Genomic DNA, 27,778 nt, shown 5'->3' with positions numbered 1-27,778 from the left:
TTGCTTTCTTGACTTAAGATATCTCCAAAAAAGTATTCTGCTGTCAGAATTAGATAAAATATTTGAGAGGGAAGTTTTATGTTGATGACATGTAAGATTTCTAACTTGTCACAGTGTTCTTATGTTTCTGTACTCCTGCCAGTCTGAATTACGTTGAAAGCGTTTTGCTCTGTTATATATAAATATGTTGTTTTCTTTGAATTAATCTCTTCAGAGGAGCTGACATCCAAGGGAGGTGTGACCTAACACCTAGTAACTCACATGGAACATGCTCAACAATTTTCAAAGTTTCCAATTATCTTCAACAGGTCTATGTTGATCTTAATTGGTTTAAAGAAAAGTATTCCTCAGATAAGTTAGCCATACACTCACATATTATATCCCCGTTAGCTTTATTGTATAGATGGAGTTTTCTTGGCACCTGCATGCTGTGAAAAATCAAGGTTGAAAGTTCTACTAAAACTGTTTCATGATCACTCAAGCCTGGTAAAGTTGTACAATTGAGAACCAGGTCTGGGTGTGGGGTAAAGCAGAGATCCAATACAGTTCTACATGTTGGAAATGTAATAACTTGAAATTGAAAATTTTTTAAAAGAAAGTTGTTAAAAATAACAAAATTTTCACGGAGGTAGTAAAGGGCTTTGTAGTTGGAACTGATGTATTCGTGATGCTGCCTAAATATGGAAAGTATATTTTTGGTTGTTAACAGCTGTTTGTTAACCTATTTCTAGAAATAGATGGTTGTTAAACGTGCCATTCTTGTGATGTCACTGTTTAATTACATTCCATAATTACAACTCTATGTAGAGTAGAGTGACCAGACTAGGACCATCCATGCTAGTGACTCAAGTATAGCTACACCAAGTAGTCTTTCTGTAGTCAGTCTGACCAAATGTACAGTGTATTAACTTCGAAATAGACATAAAACATTTTATGCTAGCTACCGGTATATACTTTCTCTCTCTGAAAGCAGGGGCGTGCCGGGGGGAGTTTCAGGAAACCCCTTTGGATTGTACACACTACTTGAAACATTGAGAAAATGAAACTTCAGGTTTCCAGAATCTATCGTGGAACAGGACACATTGTAAACTTTTATCTTAGTTAAATAACAGTTTCTCACATGACAGCAACACTTATAGCATTATTCTGAATTATGATCTTGGTGAAAAGATCAAGATACTCTAATAAAGTAGTCAGGCTACATAAACTACTCTAATATAACAGTCACTTAGCTTAGTGGAGACACCTTTTCAAAATTCCTGCATACACCCCTGGAAAGGTATAGCTAGTTGCTGTAGCTATAAAATGAAACAAATATTGTAAACAAAACTGATTAATTAACAAAATGAGTATATGACACTGAGAGAGTTTCACAATTTCTATAAAAAATTGTATGAGGCCTACAGATGGAGTTGTATGGATACTATATACAAAAAAGGAAAAACAAGTTTATGATATATGTACACAGTACACACTAATGTGTATAGTTAACAGATTCATCATAATCAGGAGTGAAGTTGTATGTGGACAGCTCCTGTGGATGATGGGGTTCATCAGCTGCAAAAGGACGTTGATCTGCATTCCTAAGGTTCTGGTAGTTTTCTGGGCTTACAACTTCCAGAAAAGTCCGTAGGCCTTCAACAAGTAACCACAAGCCCTGTGAAGACACAAACACACTTAACAGCTATTGCAATGTAGCTAAAAATTAACAACAATTATTTAGTCTAAGAGTTTTTAGACAAAATTTCATAACCTGTGGTCCTATAATAGCACAGCAAATTAAACAACTACAAATAAACTCTAAATTCTACACTGTCAGTGGCAGAAATTAACAGACAAGATTGCTAAATGGTTTTAAATAATTGAGGATGACAACCTTTAGGGAAATACTCAAAGGATCTTAAAATGTAATATGTAGAGTTCTAATGATTCAGCAAACAACCGATACTCTGCAGTACATTCTACTCTATAACATCAAGTATCTCCCCTAATCCAGCTTCACAATTCCTGGCACCTTGGCAGCATTGGTTCAGTATAACCTAGTGCACAAGTGCCTTCAGTATGATCCTAAATGCTTTCATCCAAATTATATATTTAAAAATCACTCTATAGAGAGATCAGCACAAAAATTAAGTTTTTTTTTTTCATTCAATGGAATGCTGCCTACCTGATTCCCTCAGACAAGCATAACTCAATACGCAAGTATAATTATATTGGTAGATAGGAACCTCAGAAACCATGTTTAATATGGAGGTTAAATGAACAGTGTCCTTTACATGGAGGGTCCTTTAAGAGATTAGAAAGCATCATGAATAATTCTCTTTGACATTGACACAGTTAATGAGGTTATTTATACACTTAGAGACCTGAGGTTAGGGCTCTAAGTTTCATTTAGAGACCTGTTGTCACGTGAGACTGTTATGGTAAATTCAACAACACTTCAAAGAGTTTTCTATGTCACTGATTTATTTAGTGGTTGTATGGTTAGTAAAATTTGGGTTTTTACCTTCATCAGCCATACCAGCACTTGACCAAGCTAGCTGTCAAACCGAACAAGTCAGCTGCTCAATGTATATTACAGCTACCTGAACAATTCAAAACTAGCTAGCCATCAGTGAAACTACTGGTGTTGCCAAGTTAATTAGGCCATCAACACACTTCAGCTGTGCTATTGCACCTGTTTGCAACTTTTGTCGCTTCGTGGCCAGTTGTAATAAACCCTGTTGCTTCGTGGCCAGTTGTAATTTGCTTCGTGGCCAGTTGTAATAAAGTTTGTCACGTTGTAATCGAGGTTGTAATAGAGGTTGTAATAAAGCTTGTCGTTTCGTGACCAGTTGTTATAAAGCTTCTCGCTTCTTAGTATTAGCTAGTAAACAAGCCTTGGAACTAAACAACAGCTGCTAAAACAACACTAAATTGACCACTGAGCCGTCAGCACACACAAACACACTGAAAAGGATCTTACCTAGCGTGACTCTGTGCTTCTTTTGTCAGTGCTGGTAACGAGCTGCTTTCTAAATAGGTTAGATACCCACTGTCGTTATTTAGTAGGTTGAATCTCACAGGTCCCTAGTGGGATAGCATTCACAGACAGACAGAAACCCTCATGCATGGTTAGGCACCTCAACGGGCATTGATTAGTGGCCTAGGCTGTGCCTCAGTCACTAATTGATGCCACACCTCGGCGACCAAACCATGTCCTCGGGTTGTCAACCTACTAAAAAACCTCCTATGGGTATCTAACATACACATATAAGGAAACATTGAATACAATAAATAAGTGGCCTCCCTTGTTTCTTAATTCTCATTAGTTAACTTTTTAAAACATTTTTTGTAACGCAACTGCCAGTAAACCAGTGCATACCACATCAAATGGAAGAAAAATGCCAGATATTACAAATTAATTACATCTCAACATGCACCCTACTATCTGGCAAGCTACTTGATCCATTTCACTCTTTTTTCCTACCTACTACAAAATGTTAATTACAAAGAGCAATACAAGACATGCAATTGTAGTAATTGTGATATAAAAATTAGACAATTTCTGTTTCAAAAAGCCAGGGTGAAAGAAAGTAAATGGCTGCAATGATGTTAATGCCAGTCATGTTTAATGATGAGTGTGATCATTAAGACTCAAAATAACATCTTGGCTGCCACCTTTAATTTCACCACTTTTTTAACCCTGGCATTTTTGGAAGCTGCACAACTTGGCTGTTTCGGTATAGATTTATATTTACTACAGGAATGAGGAAGAGTGCAGATTTATATTTGTGGTCTATATATATATACATATGTGTCTATTTGAACTATTTTGATGTTCATAAAAAAACCACAAATATAAAATTATTACATGAACTCCCTATAATTATACAGGGTCACTTGTTATGCAGCTAAACTCTCTACTGGATAACTTCTTGAACTCTCTACACAGTGACTTGTTTGTAGCTGAACCTTTACATGGTGACATATAACATAGCTGACCTCTCTACAGAGTGACTTGCTATGGTAGCTAAACTCTCTACAATTGTAATGTAGCTGAACTCTTTAGAGGATGACTTGTAACATAGCTGAACTCTCTACTGGATGACTTATAGTGTGGCTAGACCCTCACTTGCCAGAACTAGCTTGTAATGTAACCAAACTCTAGTTGCAATGTAGCTGAACTCTCTACAGAATTTTTAACATAGTCGAACTTTCTGTAGGGTTAATATTTTACCATAGCTGGACTGTCTACAGGGTGAACTATTTGCAGCTGAACTATTTGCAGCTGAACTGTCTACAAAGTAACTTGCAACATATCTAGATGGTAACTTGTTTTGAGTGACTCGTCAGTATAGCTGAACTCTTTGCTAAACACTCTAACAGGCAACTGCACTGTTAGAACATCTTGATCGCACACTGATTACACATAGTAGGTTTTGCATTATAACTGTAAAATGTTCTTCCTGCCTTCCAAATTTGAAGTAAATCAACTATAACGCATGCAAGTCATTACGACTTTGTTTAGAAAGAAAAGTATGAGAACATAAGAACTTTGAAGATGTGTATCTCAGTGTGGCTCAAATCAAGAATAGGATGTGTCCCACCCCAAAGGAGTTTCCACAGAAAATATGTAGTTAGTTTTCCTTCACACACTACTGAGATAAACAAGCAAAAAAAAATATAGCATTTTCTAGGTTCCTGTAAAAACACACTTATGTCATACGCTTGCACTGGATGTACTTGCACTATCATGTGACTTGATGGGACAAAAGTATGCTCAACAGTACGGGAGGAAAGATGAGGATGGTTTGTACATGTGGGTGCTATTTTTGGCAGAAAAACATGACCTTTACATTCATCTCTATTATACAGTATGTATAATAACAAACATCAGCTTAGATTCAACACCAATATTATCAGTGTAACACTAGCATACATAGACACCATACATAGACACCATACATACACACCATACATACACACCATACATACACACCATACATACACACCACACATACACACATATATTTAGAAGTTCTCTAGTCACTTACCCACCACACACTACCAACTCCTGAAATAATAACAATAACAACAAAATCAACGCTTTTATTTATTTTAGTTTGGTCACTATTGTAGTCATAGCCGTAGCCTCCATAATCATCATCATCGCTTCGATGAGAAAACTTGCACTTTTCGGTGTCATCACAGTATTTTAAATATGTCACTAGTCCGTATATAGTAGCAGTGATCAGTACCACTAAGGTGATGACCAATAGGAACAGCTTGACGACGAAGAATGCAATCCTCCACTACAATAAACAACAAAGCAGATAACAAATGACAAAATAGCAATATGCATATATACATTACGACACATATGTACGCACATACATGTATTAATGCACACGTGCTTTACCGCACACACGCACACACGCACACACGCACACACGCACACACACACACACCTATACATACAAGTATAAGGAAAAATTTAAAGAATATTAAATTCAATTAGAGTTCATAGAAATAAATAATGAAACAACGGAGATCGCTTACACCTGCTAGTGGACATTAATCCCTACTTCAGCCTATACCCATGACTGAATTAGGAATTAAATATTCACTAGCATATCTGCCAGTGTAGGCGACCTCCCTTGTTTCACTACTTTTTATTTCTATGATCCCTAATCAAACATAAAATTCTTATACTTGTTTGTTTACTTTTTTTGTAACATTAATATGACTTGTGAACCACATTAAAACAGAAAGAATGGTGCCAGAATTATTGCTTTTGCCTGAATACATGTGCCAACTATCAAATACTGAAATAGCAAAGTAGCCATTACACTTCATTTTCAGCTATGCCCAGCCCATTACACATACAAACAAAGAACACTAGGTACTCTGCAATCAATCCAGTCACAACAGAAAACTCGGATGATTCCCTTCCCGTTAAACGTAGGGAAGCCATCACGCATGTCAACTGTCAGCAAAGATATATGGGATACAAGAAGAGAACACAGGTAAGTCCATGAAACATGCATCGTACATACTGTGGTATGCCAAAAAGGCACCTGTCCGGCTGAAGCGATGCCAAAACACTAAAAAGATCAAGCCCATAGCCTTTACTGCTATTGAGTTACGCTTGTCTGAAGGCATCAGGCAGTCGGGCAGTATAAACATTTTTTTTTTAATTTTGTAGCAAAGCATTTCAGGTCATACTGAAGGCACTTTTGGGCTTGGTTATATATACCTAACCAATACTGCCAAAGCACCAGGAAGGCATTGTGAGGCTGGTTTTAGGGTGATATTTTAGCCCAAACCTTCATGATCCCTAATATCAAGACATATGATAGTGTGTCGTGCGGCCAAGTACAGCCAGTGCGGGCGCACGACAGACAAGTGTGTATTTTACAGGAACCAAGAAAACGCCATTTTCACACATCCATAGCTCGATAATGGCTGGACGGAAATTAACCATTTTTGCTGTGGAAACTCCCTCGGGGTAGGGCACTTCCTATTTCAAATTTTAGGTGAATCCGCCCATCCATCACTGAGATACACGCCTTCAAAGTTTGTCTTATTTTCTTCGTATTTTTCTTATTAATCCTTTTCTTCTTCTTTGTCTCGCACACTTTAGAAAAATCATAATAACTCGCACGAGCTTTGGTCGATTTACTTAAAATTTGGAGGGCAGTAAGAGCATAATACTGTACATTTGCGGTCCAATTTTGGTAGAGATTAGACAAAGAACAAGGGAGTTATGCACAATTTTTCAAAACTCCAAAGGTGATTTGTTGTCATAACTCCAGGGTAAACTGCATAACAGAATACTCGAAAATCGGTCTGTAGATGGAGTAACTATTGTAGTGCAAACCTTTTGTGGTTGAAAGAAATCGCACTAACAATCATGGAGTTATAACAAAAATGCCAACCATGTGTAAAAATCGCATGATCGAGTTTTTAGTATTACTCATCACGCTTTCCAGGCAAATAGTTAATGGAATCAGCTGAAAATAGGTAGAGAGGTAGAATAATTATTTTAGAATGATTTTTCAGTAGTTTACAAGGGATCAGATGAAAAACCACTGAGTTACACTACGAAAGTCAACTAGGTGTAACAAGTGCGTGATCGAGATACTCTATAGTATGTTCACGTTGAGCTGAATCCTGAAAAACAGCTAAAAATTAAAAGTGAATTTTTTCTCAACAGAGTTAACATTTCAGCCAACCAGATGATTATTGGTAACAGCAAAGGTGTCAACAACAGACACGTACGGTGTTCGGGAATGGACTATAATGGATACTGTACTTATATGGCTTCCCCATAGGAAATGTATTTTGATTAGCCGTAAATATTATGTCAAATATTTGAACAACAAAATTTTTAAATATTTTTAGTGGGTCAAGCAGTACTACAAATGAGCCAAATTTCAAGATTGTGTGTAATTGCATCCATGAGTTATTTAATGTTTTTTTTTGAGGATCCAGCTCAACGTGAACATACTATAATAGAGCATTCACCCTAATAGAGCAGTCAGCTAAGAATCAAATAATTACTTCTTAAAGCATTCGTCTATGTATTGTAGAGAATGTAACACTGTTATAAGTCACTCTGTATGGAGATTAACTAAGAAAAGGTCACCCTGTAGAGAGATCAGCTAGAAACAAGTCAACAATTCACCTTACAAAGTGTTAAACCACATTTCAAATCACCCAGTAGAGTATTCAGCTAGAAACTAGTCACCCTAAAGAGAGCTCAACTATATTTCAAGTCACCCTGTTGAGAGTTCAGCTGGCTACAAGTTACCTTGTAGAGAGATCAACTAGAAACAAATCACCCTGTAGAAAGATCAGCTACATAATCATCCTATAGAGAGACCAGCTGGAAACAAATCACCTTGTAGATAAATCAGCTAGAAACAAGGCATCCTGTAGAGAGATCAGCTGAAAACAAATCACCTTGTAGAGTTAAAAACAAGTCACCCTGTGGAAAAGATCAGCTAAAAGCAAACAGAGATCAGCTAGAACAAATCACCCTGTACAAAGATCAGCTAGAAACAAGTCACACACACTGTCAGTAGGGAGATCAGCTAGAAGCAAAATCTCTCAATGGAGAAATCAGCTGGAAACAAATCACTCTGTAGAGAGACCAACTAGAAACGAGTCATCTTGCAGAGAGTTCAGCTACGTTTCAAGTCAGCCCATAGAAAGTTTAGTAGAAACAAGCCGCCCTGTAAAGAGATCAGCTAGAAACAAGTCCACTATGTACTGAGAGTTCATGCAGCTATATATAAGTAAGTCACCATGAAGAGAGATCAGCTGGAAACAAATCACACAAATCACTTTGTAGAGAGATCAGCTCGAAACAAATCACCCTGTAGAGAGATCAGCCAGAAACAAATCACCCTGTATAGAGTTCAGCAAGTAACAAGTAGAGAAATCAGCTAGAAACAATTCATCCTGGAGAGATCAGCTAGAAACAAATCACCCTGTAGAGAGATCAGCCAGAAACAAGTCACCCTGTAGAGAGTCCAGCTGGATGCTGTAGAGAAATCAGCTAGAAACAATTCACTCTGTAGAGATCAGCTAGAAAGAAATCAACCTGTAGAGAGATCAGCTCAACACAAATCACCCTGTAGAGAGATCTGGTAGAAACAAGTTACCCTGTAGAGAGTTCAGCCAGTAAGAAGTCACCCTGTACAGAAATCAGCACCTGTAGAAAGATCAGCTAGAAACAAGTCAGCCTGCAGAGAGATTAGCTACATTTCAATTACATTGTAGAAAGATCAGCTTGAAATAAATCACCCTGTAGAAGGATCAGTTAGAAACAATTCACCCTGTAGAAAGATCAGCTTGAAACAAATGACTCTGTTGAAAGATTAGCTAGGAACAAGTCATCCTGTACAGAGGTCAGATAGAATGAAGTCACCATGTAGCACTACCAGAGAACAGTGCCATGAAACACCTATGGATTATCCATGAATAGTAAAATAATTTCCATAAAGTGCCATGAAAGTCATTTCATGGACAAAAAGTGGAGATTTCATGGAAATTTCATAGCACTGACAAATTATTTCATGTTTGCAGTGGCCATTAATTGTCAAATTTTCATAGGCAATGTCCATGAATTGTCAAATTTTCATCGGCAGTGTCAAATTTTCATAGGCAGTGTCCATGAAAACTAGGTTTACCATTACATTTACATCAGCTGTTCTCTGTGAGTTCAGCTAGAAATAAGTCAGATCAAATCACGCTGTAGAAAGATCAGCTAGAAAAAATCACTCTATAGAGAGATCAGCTGGAAACAAGCACCCTGTAGAGAGATCAGCATGATCAAGTCACCATGTAAGAGCCCAACTACTTTTCAAGTCATCCCATGGAGAGTCCAGCTACGGAAATCTCTCTCAGTAGAAAGAACAGCTAGAAATACATCACCTTGTACAGTATTCAGTTAAAAACAAATCCCCCAGTAGAGAGGTCAGTTAGGCAAGTTACCCTGTTACCTGCAAAGAATTTAACTATTTTTCAAGTCACCCTGTAGAGAGCTCAGTAGAAACAAGCAGCCCTGTAGAGAGATCAGCTAGAAACAAATTGCCCTGTAGAGAGATCAGCTTGATCAAGTCACCCAGAAGGGAGTTCAACTACATTTCAAGTCACCCTGTAGAGAGTGTAGCTAGAACAAGTTACCCTGTAGAGAGACCAGCTAGAAACAAGTCATCCTGTAGAAAGATCAGCTAGACACAATAATTCACCCTGTAGAGATCAGCTAGAAACAAATCACCCTGTAGAAATGTCAGCTAGATAAGAAACAAATCACCCTATAGAGAGATCAGTTAGAAACAAGAGAGAATTCAGCTACATTTCATATAGTGTTTCAGCTAGAAATAAGCCACCCTGTGGTGAGTTCAACTACAAACCATTCACCATGTAGTCAAAGAGTACAGTTACTTCCCTGTAGAACTTTCAGCTACATACACATTTCCCGGTAGAGTATTCAGCTGCAAACTGTGTGACATCTTTATCATCAATCAACACCATTGCCTAAATGTACATGTAGCTAAACAAATCATTTAAATCTTCTTCCTAATAATCTTCTTTCTATGGTAAAGAAAAAGACAAGTTAAAATAAATACCTAAAGCTGGCCATAGGCTGGCTTTAGGTATGAATATACAAAAAGAAGTGATATCTAATCAAAAACAGCCAAGCTGTAAAAAAGGGTGCGGCCTCCAAAAAAGCCAGGGTAAAAAAAGATGTGAAATCAAAGGTGGCGGCCAAGAAATGGCTGTGATGGTAGGTTAATAGCAAAATTTTAATAACGACAATTCAGGTGAATTTGTGTTGCCTCTTCCTAAATGGCTGTGATGGTAGGTTAATGGCAAAATTTTAATAACGACAATTCAGGCGAATTTGGTGCCGAATCCTAGTGAAAGTTGGAAGAGGCAACACAAATTCACCTGAATTGTCGTTATTAAAATTTTGCCATTAACCTACTATCACAGCCATTTCTTGGCCACCACCTTTAATTTCCCATCTTTTTGTTTACCCTAGCTTTTTTGGAGGCCACACCCTTTTTTACACCTTGGCTGTTTTTGATTAGATAGAGTATTATCGTATACTGTATGATACAGAGTGAAAAAGATGAGATATCCAAGGTGGCATCCAAGAAATGGCTGTGATGGTAAGCTAATGGCAATAACAAAAATTTGGTACTGAATCCTCACCATTGTTTGTACTTGAACTGTTTGGAAGTCTCCACAGGATGACTTGCAACATAACTGAACTCTCTACAGGGTAACTTGCAATGTAGCTGAGCTCTCTACAGTAGTAATTGGCCTCTCTGAGTGTGTTACATAGCTGAACTCTCCAGGGGTGACTTGTTTGTAACTGAAGTCTCTACAGGACAACTTGTAACATAACTAAACTCTCTACAAGGTGACTTTTAATGTAGCTGAACTCTGTTCAGAGTGATTTGCAATATAGCTGAACTCTTTACAGGGTGATTTTAACTCTCTAAATGGTTGTGCATTACGTATAGCAGAATGCTCTAATAGAGTGACTGTACTATTACAGTATCTCGATTGCACAATTGCTACACGTAATTGAATTTTACAATACAAGTATTAGGAATTTTAAGTTCGATTAGGGATCATAGAAAAAAAGTAGGGAAACAAGGGAGGTCGCCTACACCTGCAGATATACTCTCGGATATACTAGTGAACAATTAATCCCTAATTCAGTCTATACCCAAGACCAAGACTGAATTAGGGATTAAATGTTCACTAGTATATCTGCAGGTGTAGGAGACCTCCCTTGTTTCCCTACTTTTTTTTCTATGATCCCTAATCAAACTTAAAATTCTTAACTTTTCTTTAAACTTGTTTGTTTACTTTTTTGTAACATTATTATGACTGGTGAACCCATGCATACCGCATCAAAAGAAAGGATGGCACCAGAATTAATTTTTTCATCTGAACACGCACCCCGGCTATCAAATACTGCTTTGAAAGTGCAGTGGCTATTACGCTTAGCTGTCAGTTTTGTTTAGCCCATTACACAGCACTGCAGACAAAAAAACAGTGCCAGTCACTACGAAATATGACGATTTGCATGCCCCCAACTATCAATTACTGCCTCGAAAGTGTAGCGGCCATTATGCCTCGTTTTCGGCTATTTTCAGCCCATTACACAGCATCACAAACAAAGAACAGTGTTAGAATCACCTCTGCTATTAATCCAGTCACCATGGAAAATACAGACAATTGTTTACAAACGTACTGTAGGGAAGCCATGCATTGCAATACCGCGAATCGACAAAGTCACACTTGAGTTCTAGTCCTTTCACAGCGATTCCTGTGTTCTTTTTCTTCATTTCTTCATCGGTGGTGATGAGTATCAAGACTGCTGTAATGTCCACACATAAACCCTAAAGGATGGAAAGCTCATTAAGAATAGGCTACACTATTGGAATTCTCCACATAAACACCTTATGAGTATGCGGAATAATATTGTAAACTTCCGAATATGTTACGTGATTTTAATGTTCGATAATAGGTACCGTTCGATAATAGGTCACTTATGCTACGATTGATTCTTGTCACATCTACTGGACAAATCGCTTACCAAAACTAGCTGGATTTTTCACAGACATTATCCATCTTAAACTCCCACTGAAGATCAATGAACAAAAACCAAACAAATGCAACAAAAACAATCAAGATACCCCTAATGGAACATCCAGCAAATCAGGCTGGAGGAGATTTGTTATGCAGCACATGAAGTCTTAACTGGTTCTACTATATATCAGTTTTTTTTTAAAAATTGACAGGCAAAGGCAAGAAAAGAAGACTTGAGGCTTGCAAACACAAACCAAAAAAAGAGACATAAAACCAATTGTAATGCTTCTGAAAATACAGGCATCTAGTTTGTACTAAAGTTCTGTTAAATAGTACTTAATCTGTTTACTAATAGCCAATAATAATTTACTTAATGACTTTATGCATTTGGTTATCAAATGGTATGGTAGTACCGTTTAAGTAGGGATCACTCCGAAAATTTCATGCGGCACCCAAAATTCCATCTTTGCCTAGAGACATCTTACACAACGAAAATCACCTTAACGGAATAGTACTAGTTCATATGACATACAATACAGCATAAAATATAACAAGACGCTTGCTGGATATAGAATTTTAAAAAATTGCTAAAACTCGAATTTTAGTCTCACTACCTGACTGACCACAGTTGCAAGGTTAGAGCCTAAACAAAGCAGCGCACAGCTACCATTTTACACCATAATAACAAACTCACCAGTGGGATGTGCCTTTTGGGATTCCAATGAGTATAGGCCCTCTGCGTCTTGTCTTTTCCTTTATCTGCAATCAGGCGGCTTGTCTTCTTCATCATCCAATGAAACGAGGCATTAATTTTCCGTATCAATACTTTCTTTCAATAGTATATTTAGACTCCACAGAATTATTTCTGAGATTTTTGTGTTCAGTCCTGGCACTACTGTAAGAGATATGCTAGCTAGATATCTGCAACTTCGCGATTGGGATCCTGTTCGCAATTTGTCTGGCGGCACCACACAAAAGGGTGGGCGCTAGTTTGCGATAGGTTTACGACCACACCCATCTAGGTTGACTAATCGCAATAGTGTACGGAGACTACACCTCTTCACAATCTAGTTATTAATTAACAGAAAACAAGACCCTATAGATGTAGCTAGCTGTACACCCCTTGTCTGATCGAGATACTCTAATACAACAGTCACTCTAATACAACAGTCATGCATTTATGATTTTCTAATAGAACAGTCACAAGTCTAGCTGAGATACAACAAAAAACTAAACAAACTAAAAAATTGTCAATTTAAAAATGAAAGTGCCAAAGTAGGGACTTTCCCACCGAGCTATGCTGTAATACCATCATTCATCTCTTGCTTCATTACTTTTTATTGCATAGATCCCTACCTCATTTTTTAAATTGATAATTTTTTAAAATACTAGTAGAGTTTACAAAGAAGTGTCTTCTTGTGTTGTTTTATATTTTCTCTATTGTGTTCTCCCTTAATATAACTTCATTAGGTGGTACTCCCACTTAAGTCATGCTCACTGTTCAAATTGAAGCACTTCATAATTGTGAAACTAAACCACAATCATCACATCAGGTACATGCTCTGTGGCTATTCATTGGTGCACAGCTGTGTCACATGGTTTAAAATGGGTATAGTCTTTGATTTAAAACCTGTGATGTGAGATGTCAAATGTGATATTGCAGTGATGTTAATATCAATGTGTTGTAAATTTACTTGACAGCCACAACTGATATCACACCTGTCGAAGGCCATACCTTTTTCACAATTTTATCAAATATTTACTTTAGTGATTTAATCCACCAAATATCCATATCAAGCAATTATGTTTTATGTACTGTATTCTTTGTCTGTATTCAAAATCTTAAGACATGTAGAAACTTAATAGCACAAAATTGTGGCAACACATGAAGCAATACTCACATCTCTCTGGTTGATGTAGGCAGAAAAACACTCAAGTATCAACAACAGACAAGCAATAATCATAGCCAGCACACTGCCCGTCATGTCAAGCAGGCAGGTACGTCGTAGCGAAGGATATTCCGGCTCATAACAAAGTCCAATTGCTGTATTGTCATTGTATGCATAGTAATAGCCGATCAGTAGGGTAGCAAATGTGGTCAGTATTCCAAGCACCTGGATAGTAAGAAAGTATACAATTACCACAAAGCTAACTGAGTACTTAAAAGTAGGGACTTTCCCACATTGCTACACATATCATTGCGCAGTGCTGAGCAATATGACAATTTAGTTAACCACAGTGTCTGTTTTTCATACTATCTAACTTTTCTGACTACTATGGTTTCTAAAACATAACCTTTTAATAGCTAAAACATCATGAAGTAAGTTTACTTACAGTACGTGTAACATGACTTCAAGGGCAAATTTCTGGGTATGTATCTTATCATTCAAACTAAAGCTGTGGTACATTTAAATGTATTGATGTGTGAGCAGTACCACCAGTTTTTTAAATAAAACTCAATTGTGGAAGTTTATTAAAACCATGCATGTGTCTGATTTTGTATCCCATAGCACTCAGAAGAAAGCGATTTATCACCCTTACTTTCCTATGAGTTGAGAAACGTTGTTTAAGGTATCGCTTAATTGAACTTTCTATGATACCTGTAGGACTTGCCCACTCATGTTAAATGTAGTCACAATGTTAGTTGCTACTGACTCATAATCTACACAACAAGTAAAGGAACAAGTTGATGTTGTGCTACTTCTAAAAACCAGGCGCCATGCAGCTAGCTAACTCATCTATAGACAGTATATGTTATTATGAATTAACCAACTATGTATTACTACTTTACAATAGGGTAATTTGGGTTGTGCAATAACATTATTAGCTAATTATCGTATTTCGTAATTCATGAAATATTCGTAATTCGTTCAATTACATTGCTATGCACTGCTAAGGAAGCGTTTGTTAAACATATTACGCACAGAAGTATCTTCTAAACTGTTTTATAGTGTGACTAACGTGTTTTTTCCCACAAATTCTCTCGACAAAGCCTCAAAGCTGCTCTTCATTTTCGTTCGCATACGTAAGGGATACGCCCCCTTTCAACTCGAAGCGATAGGCTATTCCTGGTAGTGTACGAGGCCTGCACCGTTGTTTTTCAGTTGCTAAACGCTTGAAAACCTCAAGGGGAAGGTAGTCTGAGGAAAGTCGCCATATCCGTATTTCAGTCCGCCGAAAAGAAACCACCTCAGAGCAAAGTTCACTTGTGCAGAAGTTTAATACAGACTTCATTTCACTTTTACTTCTTACGTAAAAGCTGCTTTTACCATTATTAACGATTTTGCTCATGTGGGTACGTACGGACAAACATAGATAGGTAGATAGGTACACACACACACACTTACGAAAATAATTTCAGTAAACCAGGTACGCGCCTGGTTTAAAAAATTAGAAAGTTTAAGTTCAATTAGGGACCATAGAAAAAAAAGTAGGGAAACAAGGGAGGTTGCCTACACCTGCAGATATAAGACATTTAATCTGTAAAACATTATGTCCACTAGTATATCTGCAGGTGTAGATGATCTTCCTTGTTTTCCTACTTTTTTTTCTATGATCTCTAATCAAACTTAATTTTCCTTATACTTGTTTGTTTACTTTTTGTAACATTATGACTGGTGATCCCGCGCATACTGCATCTAAAGAAATTAGAGTGCCAAAGTTAATGTTTTTGTATGAACACATGCCCCAGTTACCAATTACTGACTCGAAAGTGAATGACCATTACGCTTCGCTTTCAGCTATGTTCAGCCTGTTACACAGTGCTACAAATGAAGAACAATAGGAAAAGCATCTCTGCAATAAATCCAGCCACCACAAAATACAGACAATTTATGTGCCCCAACTATCAATTACTGACTCCTGACTCTTAAGAGCCACTTTCAGCTATGTTCAGCACGTTTCACAACATTACAAATGAAGAACAGTAGGAGAAGCACCTCTGTAGTCACCATGGAAAATATGGACAATTCCCATAGGGAAGCCATCATGCTAGCTATCGCAACTCGACACCTTGAGCTGTCAGCAAAACGAAATGGGACACAAAGGAGGACAAAGGCAAGTTAGGTAAGTCCACGATGCATGCTGCAATATGCTAAAAAACATGTGTATGGATGAAGCGACGTCAAACAGTGAAAGAATCAAGCCTATAGCCTTAGCCGTTATCAAATTATGCTTGTCTGAAGGCATTAGTCAGTCAGTCAGTCAGTCAGTCAGTCAGTCAGTCAGTCAGTCAGTCAGTCAGTCAGTCAGTCAGTCAGTCAGTCAGTCAGTCAGTCAGTCAGTCAGTCAGTCAGTCAGTCAGTCAGTCAGTCAGTCAGTCAGTCAGTCAGTCAGTCAGTCAGTCAGTCAGTCAGTCAGTCAGTCAGTCAGTCAGTCAGTCAGTCAGTCAGTCAGTCAGTCAATCAGTCAGTCAGCAGAAAATTCCACTAAAAAAATTTTTTTTTAATTTCATAGCAACTTTCTGAAAGCATTTCAGGTCGTACTGAAGGTACTTTTTTGGCTTGGTTATAACTAACCAATACTGCCAAGGCACCATTAAGACATTGTGAGGCTGGTGTTAGGGTGATATTTTTGACCAGAAAGCCCAAACCTTTATGATCCCCAGAGTTGGGGTCGTTACACTAAAAATGTAACTAGTTACATATTACTCGTTACTTTTACGTGATATAGTGCGCTACAGTTACATATTACTTACTGAAAAAAGTAACGAGTTACATATAACTTGCTACTCTGAGGGCTGTAACTAGTAATAATATTACATATTACAGTTGTTCGTTACAAACTATAAAGCAAGTCCAACCTTCTAAATACAAGCTACCAGCCTACAAATACATACAAGTGACACGCGTTTCTCTGGTATAGTTCAACCGCAAATACATACTTTGTTGTTGTATCTTGGCCTCAAGGGCACTCCCATACAATATCATTCTTTGTCCATGCCTATCTATTCCCAGTCTTGTCTGGACCCAAAATGCAATCAATCACATGCCTGGATACAACGCGCCTTAAAAGGAAGTAACGCGTTACACTTGTTACAATTTCCGGATGTAATATCTGTTACATATTACTCGCTACTTTGTCATGTAACGCATTATAATACTCGTTACTGTAAAAGTAATGTTATTATGTAACGTGTAACATTTGTAACGCGTTATCCCCAACTCTGATGATCCCTAATATACAGTACTACGGTACCGTATGATAAATCTAGTGGTTGGTCTCACATTGGCTTGGGTAACTAGTTGCTTACCATGGACTATTAGTCTGCAATTGGCATAGTACATATCAGTTGTATCACATTCCCTTGTGATTGTGGATACATATTAGGCAAATCATGAGGGAATGTGATATAACTACTACATACGAGTAGTTGTACATATAGTGCAATCAGCCTCCCAACACAACAGTGAAAATTACAAGTTATTTATGTGTCTATATCTAGAAACATAGGTCTTAAAATAACATCAAAGGTATGCCAATAGTTTAGTTATACTGTCAAGTTGACAATACCATACCATCTAAGAAACCACTCAACACTACCATCATGTCTTGCTACTTTTTATCACTTGGATTCCTAAATTGATTTTGAATATCATAATTTGTTTACTTTTTGGTATAGAATAGAAAGACTGTTCTATTAGAATATACTGTTGTATTAGGAAAACTGCTTTATTAGAGTATCTCAATCTGCAGATTTATTTTGGTGGAGGAATTTCATGTCACAGACCATTGGTGGATGTAGCTACTGTGCTATTTGTTAAGCCAGACAGGCTACCAGCCCTCGACCAGCTATAGGCACACGTCTGGTTTTCTGAAATTGTTTTCAAACAAATGTGTGTGTAATTTTGTTTCCATCTGTCCACATCCACGTGAGCCAAACTTTGGCAACCTATATGTGAGAAATGAAGACCACATAGAGCCTGTATTGAACTTCTAGTCAGGTAAGCTTTGGGTAAAGGCAAGTTAACTATTTCTTGCCAGACAGTGAAGTGAGTTTATGGGGATGTTGTGACTAAACAAAGCCTTTTACAATGGGCTCTGCAGGCATCAAACAACTGAAAAACAATGCAGCTGGTCTCCAGAAAGTGTTAACTCTTGCTACCAGGTAAAATAAACCAGGCGTGTGCCCACAGCCTGTCAAAGGCTGGCTGTGGGCGCTCGCCTGGTTTACTGAAATTGTTTTCCGAAAAGTGTGTGTGTGTGTGCGTGTGTGTGTGTGTGTGTGTGTGTGTGTGTGTGTGTGTGTGTGTGTGTGTGTGTGTGTGTGTGTGTGTGTGTGTGTGTGTGTAAGTATGTTTGGTTGTACATTTGTTTGTCTTTCTGTACCCACATGAGCAAAACTTTATTCGCTAAAAACAGCGATAAAGTTAAAACTAACTGTGAAGCAAGTTATTTGCTAAAAACAGTGAAGCGAGTTTATAAGGACGTGATGAAGGCTTTTCCCAATGGGCTCTACAGACACCAAATAACCGAAAAACAACACAGCTGGCCTCCTAGGATATCGGGTATAACGAGTTGAAAAGGGGGCGTGCCATATATATGCAAATGAAAATGAAGAGCAGCTTTGAGGCTTTTACTGGAGAATTTGCATAAAACAGTTACAAAGTTTGTTCAAGGTATGCCTCCTTAACAATAATTAGCAATGTAATTACAGAATTACAAAATATTTTATCAATTACAAAATACAAATTACTATGATAATTCAATTTAGTATGTAACAGCAAACCATTAGTTTAGTACACTGTTAATTAATTCCAGTTGGGTTTGTTTGCTGCATGGCGCCTGGTTTTTAGAGTAGCAGAGAAAGGACCCTGGAAATGGCCACTACTAATGAAAAGTACTACAAGTCTCTGGGTAACTATTACATTACACGATGCAGTATATGACTTGTACCATGCTAGGATAATGTGCTACATCACATCTTGTTTACCCCATACATTGCATTTGGTAACTATTTTTAAAGTTATGATTTTGTATCACTATAAAAACTGTCACTTTTCACTGTTCTGTGTTTTTCAGTCAACAAAGTTGGTTGGAATGCTAAGTTATGCTGAGAGTACAGGGTCCCTGGAATAACTTGTCCACAGCTCATCTGCTGGAGAGTTACCCCTTTTAAGACTGAGTAAAATAAATAATAGTAACATAATTACAGAATTACAAAATATTTCACGAATTACAAACTACAAGCTTATCAATTGATAATTCCATATAACAAAACAAAAGCTGATAAGCTAAAATAAATGATAGTATGTTGATTAATTCCAGCTATCTGCATGACATCTGGTCTTTTACAAGTAGCACATCAACTTGTGTTTCTATAACAAGTCAATCATTATAGATGCAGTCATCTACTCCCTCTTATAAGTGCTTAGAACAATTTTCTAGCAATGCATATACACATCTATAAAGAAAGTGTTGATACAACAAGTTGATGTACTACTTCTAAAAACCAGGTGCCATGCAGCTAGCTACTTCATCTGGAATTAACCATAGATAGTATATGCTATTATGAATTAACCAACTATGTATTACTATTTTACAATAGGGTAGTTTTGAGTTGTGCAATAATATTAGCTAATTCTTGTATTTCGTAATTTATGAAATATTTGTAATTCGTTCAATTACGTTTCTATGCACTGCTAAGGAAGCATTTGCTAAACAAGCCCGTTTTAGCAACATATTACGTACAGAAGCATCTTCTAAACTGTTTTATAGTTTGATTATTGTGTTTTTCCCACTAATTCTCTTGACAAATCCTCAAAGCTGCTCTTCATTTTTGTTCACGTACGTAAGGGATATACCCCCTTTCAACTTGAAGCGATAGGCTATTCCTGGTGTTGTGCGAGGCCTGCACCATTGTTTTTCAGTTGTTAAACGCCTGAAAACCTCAAAGGGAAGGTAGTTTACAAACTCTGAGGAAAGTCGCCACACCCGTATTTCAGTCCATCGAAAAGAAACCACCTCAGAGCAAAGTTTACCTGTGCAGAAGTTTAATACAGACTTCATTTCGCTTTTACTTCTTATGTAAAAGCTGCTTTTACCATTATTTAACAATTTTGCTCACATGGGTGCGTACAGACAAACATAGGATTACTTGATACTAAGGTTAAGAAGTTTACACAAAGCAATGAATACACAAGATTTAAACTTTCCTGTACTTACATTCCAGCTACACCTACTATTGATACAGACCACCAGACTAATCAGGAGGGGGTATTCACTTACCTGTGCACACAAAGTTGCAGTGTTCACGAGGTTGCAGCATTCTAGTTGACAGTGACAGTAGTCTACTTTGTACATATACCTTACCAAGAGTATACAATGGGAGAGTATCGAACTGCGCTACAAGCTGTAAAAAATGAGTCCATAAAGTACTATGATATCATTCAAATTACTCGGTGATTTGTGTGGATTGGTGACTTATTATAAGTGCAGCAAGCACACTTTGTACATGCATGCGCACATACACATGCAGAAACTGAAGCTACTGACAGTACTTGAGAAAAGTATGGCACATCGCGCAGAGAAACTTGAGAAAGACACAGGCAGCTAATCTGGAAATCAAACATCACCAGGAATATTGACAAATCCATCCAGTTCCCACATGTGCTATACCCTGGGTTGTCATGAATATCCACGTGAAATCTTCATTTGAGCTTTCATCAAGGTCGCCACCCCCTACCTCAACAGTTTTGCCTAACGAAACTGAACATCTAGATGAGGTTTCAGCCATTGCAATTCCATGCGGATCTGATCAGCGTAAGATATTGATCAATATATTGAACTCTTGCTGGCCAGATACTATATAGTGTAACATTCCCCATGCATGCACTATCTAACAGTGATTTTTCATAGTCTATAGCACAGTTCGACACTCTCCCTCCCCCATTATAATATAATATTATACTCTTTACTTTATGCATACCGTCCGTTTCCTGGTAGTAGGTAGCAGGCAGCATTTCGTCTACAATAGACTGAACTTTTGAGAGCATGTGGGGCAATAATATTGTGTAACGATGTGTATGTCCAGAGATGGAGTGGTTGACTGATGGCCGCTATGGTACAGAAGGGTAACAGACAATAGTGCATGCATTATATGGCTATCAATATGCTAAAGGTTTCTTCCTAAGTGAATTTGAAACATTTCCATGAAAGAGGTAGCACCATAGCCATAACCATTTTCTGCTACGCTTAACTGAACAGATCAACGGGCTCTGTTTTTTTCTAATCCTATAGCACCTGGACAAAAATGTTTTGGGTCAATCTGAAGACACTTTTGGGCTTGACTTTACCCAACCAATACTGTCATGTCATCGTGAGGGGTAGGTTTTGGGATAAGCTAGTCCACGCCCAAACCTTTGGTGTCCCTACTATACATTACTATCATACTGTATGATTATTGCTATAGTGTATTCCATATCATCTATATACAAATTTAGTTCACAATTTTGCACAACATTTGGCAAGTCTTTCATAAAAACACTTGAATGAGCCTAATATTGATCCCTGTGGTATCTCAACCTAGATAGGTGATAATCCCAGCATACTGACTTGTTGTTTAATCACAACATGATAATTAACTCGCAAACTAATTGCCATAACATACCACAACATGCCAACTTCATAGGCCATGACTGACACAATCAAAAACCTTGGATATGTCTAAGAAAGGTACTACTCTCATTAATAGCAAACAAGTGTTTTCAACATCCTGTTGTTGTTTGTCTCATTGGCTGTGCTACAATACATGATCTTAAAGGAAGTTGTAACAAGACACAGACATGATGGCTACATGATCTTACAAAGGAAATTTTAACAAGACACAGACATGATAGCTATAAGAAGGGTAGTCATCCACAAATAACCTGTCTAGTGGTATGCTGAAGGAGCAAGATCTTCTTCCATAGGGCATGAAACCTCTTTCTTTAATGAATCATTTAACCCATTCTTGATAGTGTTTGGTATACAATGCTACGTGGCTTGTGCCCAACAATGCGTATCAACTATGAAGAAGTACACGATTATACACTACAACATGAACACAGGAAATGTCATGGATGGTATAGGGTTTCTTCAGCAATACAATACAATGTGATCACCAATATCTACAAATATATTTAAGTTCTTCATCGACATCTTGATGTCCTGCTGGAGTATGAGCAATGTTTATAGACCATAGGGCAAGGTCTTCTGTGATGTGATGATAAAATCACATGTACACAATAGCTATAACTCTTGGGAATAAAAAATAATGAATTTTGTGAGGGCAATATTTTGATGCTGGTGTGAAGGAAGTGTACTGTAAGGTAGACTATATAAAGAATTGGAATGCTCAATGCAGTTGCCCTCTTTTCCCCATAAAATTTAATAAAATCTGAAGTCCCATTAGCTTTACAAGATGTGCCCGAAATCACACATGGTCCTGTTACACCACTCCAAATAAATTTTCTGCTTCCCATCCACTGCCCACATCTGGTTACTGTCAACTCATTATTCCATATTCTTCCATTATTTTCCAGTTATTCATTCTGTATAAAGCCATCTTGTAACTGTGTCAGCTCACGTGCCAGCAGTGTTATCAAGTTGGCATAAATTCACTTTTGTGATATTTTGCAACTAAAAGTTAAAATGGAAGGTACAAGCTTAAGCATGCTTTTGTGCAGCTTTTTATGGTTGTGTCAGGAAAATAATGGCTTGAAAAGCTGCCACTCTTATAATGGAAATGGACCACCCACCCACATGCAAATATGCCCAAGTGCAGGAAAACTGAGGGGTCCGCAGTTCTAGGAATCACATCGATGGTTCTGACTTGATTCTGGAATCAGGAATCACAAACTTGTTAAATATTCCTGTAAATCTTTGTTTCTCCGTATTTTTATGTTTGTATCCTTATTTGGAAATGAGAATCAATAAAATTAGCGCCCAGAATCACAGGAATCAACGACAGAAAACCACAAAATCAGTTGTATCCGAATCACGTCGATCTAAAACCCCGTAATTGCGGACCCCTCGAGGGCAGAGATTTGGAGTGGACTATGAATATCAGGCCTGTGCCGTCATGAAACAGTTTACATGTCATAAAATAAGCACCAACCAGACATATCACCCAAAAACTCAGTATTCAGTTGTAATCATATTATAACTAAACAGTTTGGATGAATAGCTCGATGAATAGTTACCACTAGCTGGTGAACCCACGCCAACCAGGAAACGGAGCGGTCAACACAAGATTTTAACATATGTATAACATCAGACTCACCAATGCCACTACGGAACAAAAAGGAAGCGGGTTCTTTTTGCAGAAACGGCCACAAACATCAGATACTCGAGGTGCCATCACTACTATAATTATTTCACGTGATATCACGTGAAATAACTGTTGTTGCCCACACGGATTTACTCTAAAACAGTCACAACCTGCAAAGTGATGAAAGCCGGGATAAAGGCTCCTCTTTTAAGTACATAAGGTTACATGTGCACGCATAGCTTTTTAGCAATTAAACACAAGTATTTTTACTGAAAAGTTTCTTGCACACACTCAGTGTCCTCCAGGTAGCCATGTAAGACAACAGGGAACTTGGATAAACATAAAGTTCAATATCCAGGGGTGCAAAGAGGGGGGGAGCAACTAGGGCATTTTTCCCCCAGGCTGTGCCCCCCCCCAAAAAAAAAAAAAGTTCGGAAGATACTTTGAGTAAACGGCCTATATTCAACTTTAGTGTGATTTTTACGTAAATTGTAAAAATCCTGCAGCTTTTGAGAGTTGCACCCCCAGACCCCCATTGTATTATAAAACCACACTACATGCATCATCTATGCTGTGCATCTTCCTTTTCTGTATGCGGTCAACTCAGCTCTAGAATCACCACCACTATATATGCTGAACCTTGTACGTAATATGATATCTATACTTACTTTCCACATGTACATGTAGACTGCCATGGATATAATCTGTTTCTTGATACTGCATGCAATGGTGATTCTATAGGGCCTGGGGAGGGGGGACAAGTAGGGCACGGCATGACCATATGCTGTAATTATAGAATTTTAGGGGGTCTGCATCCCCAGAAGCTGCAGGATTTGGGGATGTAGGATCTGCTTTTTACGCAATAATCGTTAATGTCAATTTACCTGTAGAAAATAGCACCATTGGAATGCTTAGCTATTAACTAAATTAATAGTGAACTTTGTAGTTACAGTGTACTCATGATGTTGTGCTATAACATGTGTCACATGGTGATCAAATTCAAGCAACTTCACTTATTTATGCAAATTTTTGTAGTAATTGTATGCATACTGACATTGAAATAGTTATTGACTATAACTATATGCACATTGTATAGTAATAATAACAATTTACTTTGTCACTGTATCACTTTTTTATTACTTAAACCTTCAATGTCAGGTCACACTTCTGCTGACTCTTGAAAGAGATGATATACATGTACCTTGGTCATAAAAGTTTACATGCTACAAGAGCTTCTGTAATCAAGCAAAATATTTAAGACATTACACATAATTAATTCACAAGTATACAGTAAACCATGTATATCATTGGTGGTGAAAGAAATGGTCAAGGGACTAAACCCCAACTCGGTTAGCTAAGTCCCCTAAAAGTACATATTTCTTCTAGGTGTAGAGCTGCATGATAGATAAGGTATATATGCATGTCACTTGTGATGGCAAAGGATGCATGAAGCACACTGACTGTTCTATTAGAGTATTTGATCTTTGATTGCTAGAATTGAGCCTTTCAGCAGTTATCTTACCACTAAGTGCATGCATATATACTTCTATGCTAGGCTTTTAATACTGAAACATCATATAACATTAAAACCATAATGTAGTCAATCAGCTTTTATTGACTGCAGACAGCTTAACCAACTTCATACTTTAGATAGTTGCTGCATGTTTAAAAGTCATAATAGTAAAGTTTGAGGTATCATGATAAATAAAAATAGGGTCTGCACCCCAAGACCTTCTGCATGTTCCCAGAAATTCTCTACCCTCTATGAATTATGAATCAAAGCATGAATGTATTTTGTATCTCATACAAATAGTTATATAACTTTGGAACAGAATAACATATGAACTTGCTATAATTTGAGGTTAATCAACAAGTATCAACTTGCAAGTGATAACAGTCTTCAATTTGACATACAATTTGAACAATTTGCAATTGGGTGGTGCATGAGAGAGATATATAAGATGGCCACTTTATGTCAAAGCAGCATGCAGCATACAGTGGTAAAAGAAGCAGCAAAGCAGCAGCAAAGCAGCAGCAAAACAGCAGTATATATTTCTGGTAACAAGTCTAATTATTTAGGTTTGCAGTCCATAAGATGTTCCATAATTTGGTCATTAACCACATCAGTGTTCTGGATGAATACTATGCACAAAACAGATATTGGAACAGCTACACATATGTGACCGGATTTCCAAAAGAGGTCTTTCAATTTCACAGTTACCAACTTTGACAATTCGTATTCTGATTTTCTGTCTTAATGAGAAAAGTAACTGACCATGAATGTTGGTCAGTAGTGAGCATCAACTTAAGCTTAATAGTTTGGTATGTTTTTTTTAAACTCTATATGCTATGGTCCTCCAAGTTCATAGATGTAGAACACCTCTTTTCACAAATCTAGTCACATATATGCCTAAAATTTGAAAGGTCTTGAATGTTTCATCAGCATAAGCTTCCATGAAAACATTTTATTTGTCAGCTTGGCAATATATAAGCCTAATATACATCATAGGATTTGTAACAAAGTGTGATAGTAGTAGAGCAGCTAAGCAAAAAATGTTCACTTTTGATAAAAGTACCAAACTTGGTACAATATTTGCTTGTTTCATATTACATATGGTGCCATTAAAATTACTAAACATATCATGTTCAAAGAACCCGTCATATCCAAAAGCTGATCAATAGAAGAGCCATCAGCGATTATAAATGCACTTGTATGGGTTCTTGACCAGCTATAGATGGGCTTATATCCTTGTTTAAAAGTTTTCAAACATGCCCTATAAGGTAATGATTTTGATGTGGCACTGTATTTCAAATGATATTATTTAGTATACCTTACTCAACTTCCATGCACAGAAAATGTGGTGCTTTATCAAAAAACAAATAATTTCATTGTTGCTGAGCTGCTCTACTATAGACAGTATAGAGGGAGGCAGGGTATTGCCTGCATGGCAATCACAAAGTTTCCTGTTCAATGTCTATTGTTTCCTTGTAAATTAATTTATTTACTGCAAGTGCTGAAGGTCTGTAGGACACCTGGTTATATCAAGTATGTTTGAAAAGTTACAGAAACTCATTGCTCCAGCCTAACCAGCCGAAAAATATTGTGTACCAGGGGACAGCTAAAGAACAGCCAATCACAGCTGATACTGTCTTCTATGAATAAAATAAGTCGGAAAGAAAGTGACTATACAACCATTAGCCTGCATCCCTTCTGATGGAGCCACATGCATATATGCAGGGTGACATACCCTCATGTAGTATAATACTATAGCTAATCCTGGAGTGTCCTACAAAGTACATATGAATGATCAGAGTAACTTAATTAGATCAATACTACACTAGTCACACTACTTTTTAGCTACTAAGTAGTTATATCTCTTGAAACTGTGATATTTGCAATTAGTTGCAACTTTCCAACGTGTAATTAAATAGTGACTAGTAATCATGCTGTAAACATTGCAACATTCCACAGTTTTCACCCCATGCATGCTACAGCCTTATTGAGTGTATGCATATTCTGCATTATTCCCCATGCATGAACAGAACAATATAACTGAAACTGAGGTGACATGCAGTGGCGTAACTAAACCCAGGCCTACCTGGGCCCAGGCCCGGGTGTCAGCAATCAAGTCACACCCACGGAATTAGCAATAGAGTAGTAGAAAAAGACTATTTAACCAAATAATCGACCGAGACCTTGACAACAGCACACATTTTTGGCTGCAAAACAGCTATATTACCTTTTGTTATAGTAAAATCCCTTCAAACTACCAGGTTATCGGCATAAGTGCCTCTAGAAATAATTATCATTTCGATAATTCCACTACTGTAATAGCTTTACTTGTGAATACGACTTCAACTTATTGCACTGGGCCCTGGTGTCGGTACAAGTCTAGTTACACCACTGGTGACATGGTTACTTTGTTTGTAATAGTACATACAGATAGGTACAATGCACTTGGTTCTTTCCTTGATGCGGTAAATCTGAGTAGAATAATCATACATAAGTATATGTTAATGTTACAAAACTTAACACATAATTCTTGATTGTAAATATAACTGATGACATCACTGCATGACTCACAGTACACACCTCCACTATTGTTACACATAATAGTAGCACCATTACCAGCTATTGTAATGTTGTGTAGGTTTCCTGATCCTATTGGAGTGGTAGTGTGTAGTGTAACTGATTCTGATGTGATGCTTCCAATGGAATAACGTGCTTGTCAGATTTTGTAAAGCATAGTAAAGAGAATTACAAGGACATGTTCCATTTACATAACATTCAACACTAATGTCACCATCACTATATTAACTGTAATCACTTTACTGTCAACTTGAGGTCCAAACTACCAGCACTAGTAAAATTGCTGCAGTTGCCATGAGCTCTGCAAAAAGATCAAGTTTGTATATCCCTACATGCAA

General features: G+C 37.5%; 1 protein-coding gene across 1 annotated transcript; it reads right to left on the bottom strand.

Moving 5' to 3' along the window:
• Nucleotides 1-1,315: 1,315 nt before the first annotated feature.
• Nucleotides 1,316-23,485, bottom strand: LOC136251171 (uncharacterized). Its single transcript, XM_066043564.1, has 4 exons — nt 23,363-23,485; nt 14,004-14,216; nt 5,037-5,294; nt 1,316-1,657 (listed from the first exon to the last, which is right to left on the bottom strand). Exons 1-4 carry the CDS (start codon nt 23,438-23,440, stop codon nt 1,475-1,477), a joined length of 732 nt encoding a protein of 243 aa, XP_065899636.1. The 5' UTR covers nt 23,441-23,485; the 3' UTR covers nt 1,316-1,474.
• Nucleotides 23,486-27,778: the final 4,293 nt, after the last annotated feature.

Source organism: Dysidea avara, chromosome 3, assembly GCF_963678975.1.
Source record: "Dysidea avara chromosome 3, odDysAvar1.4, whole genome shotgun sequence".
Taxonomy (NCBI): domain Eukaryota; kingdom Metazoa; phylum Porifera; class Demospongiae; order Dictyoceratida; family Dysideidae; genus Dysidea; species Dysidea avara.
The sequence above is the reverse complement of the archived record's forward strand: the minus strand, read 5'-3'. Positions and strand labels throughout refer to the sequence as shown.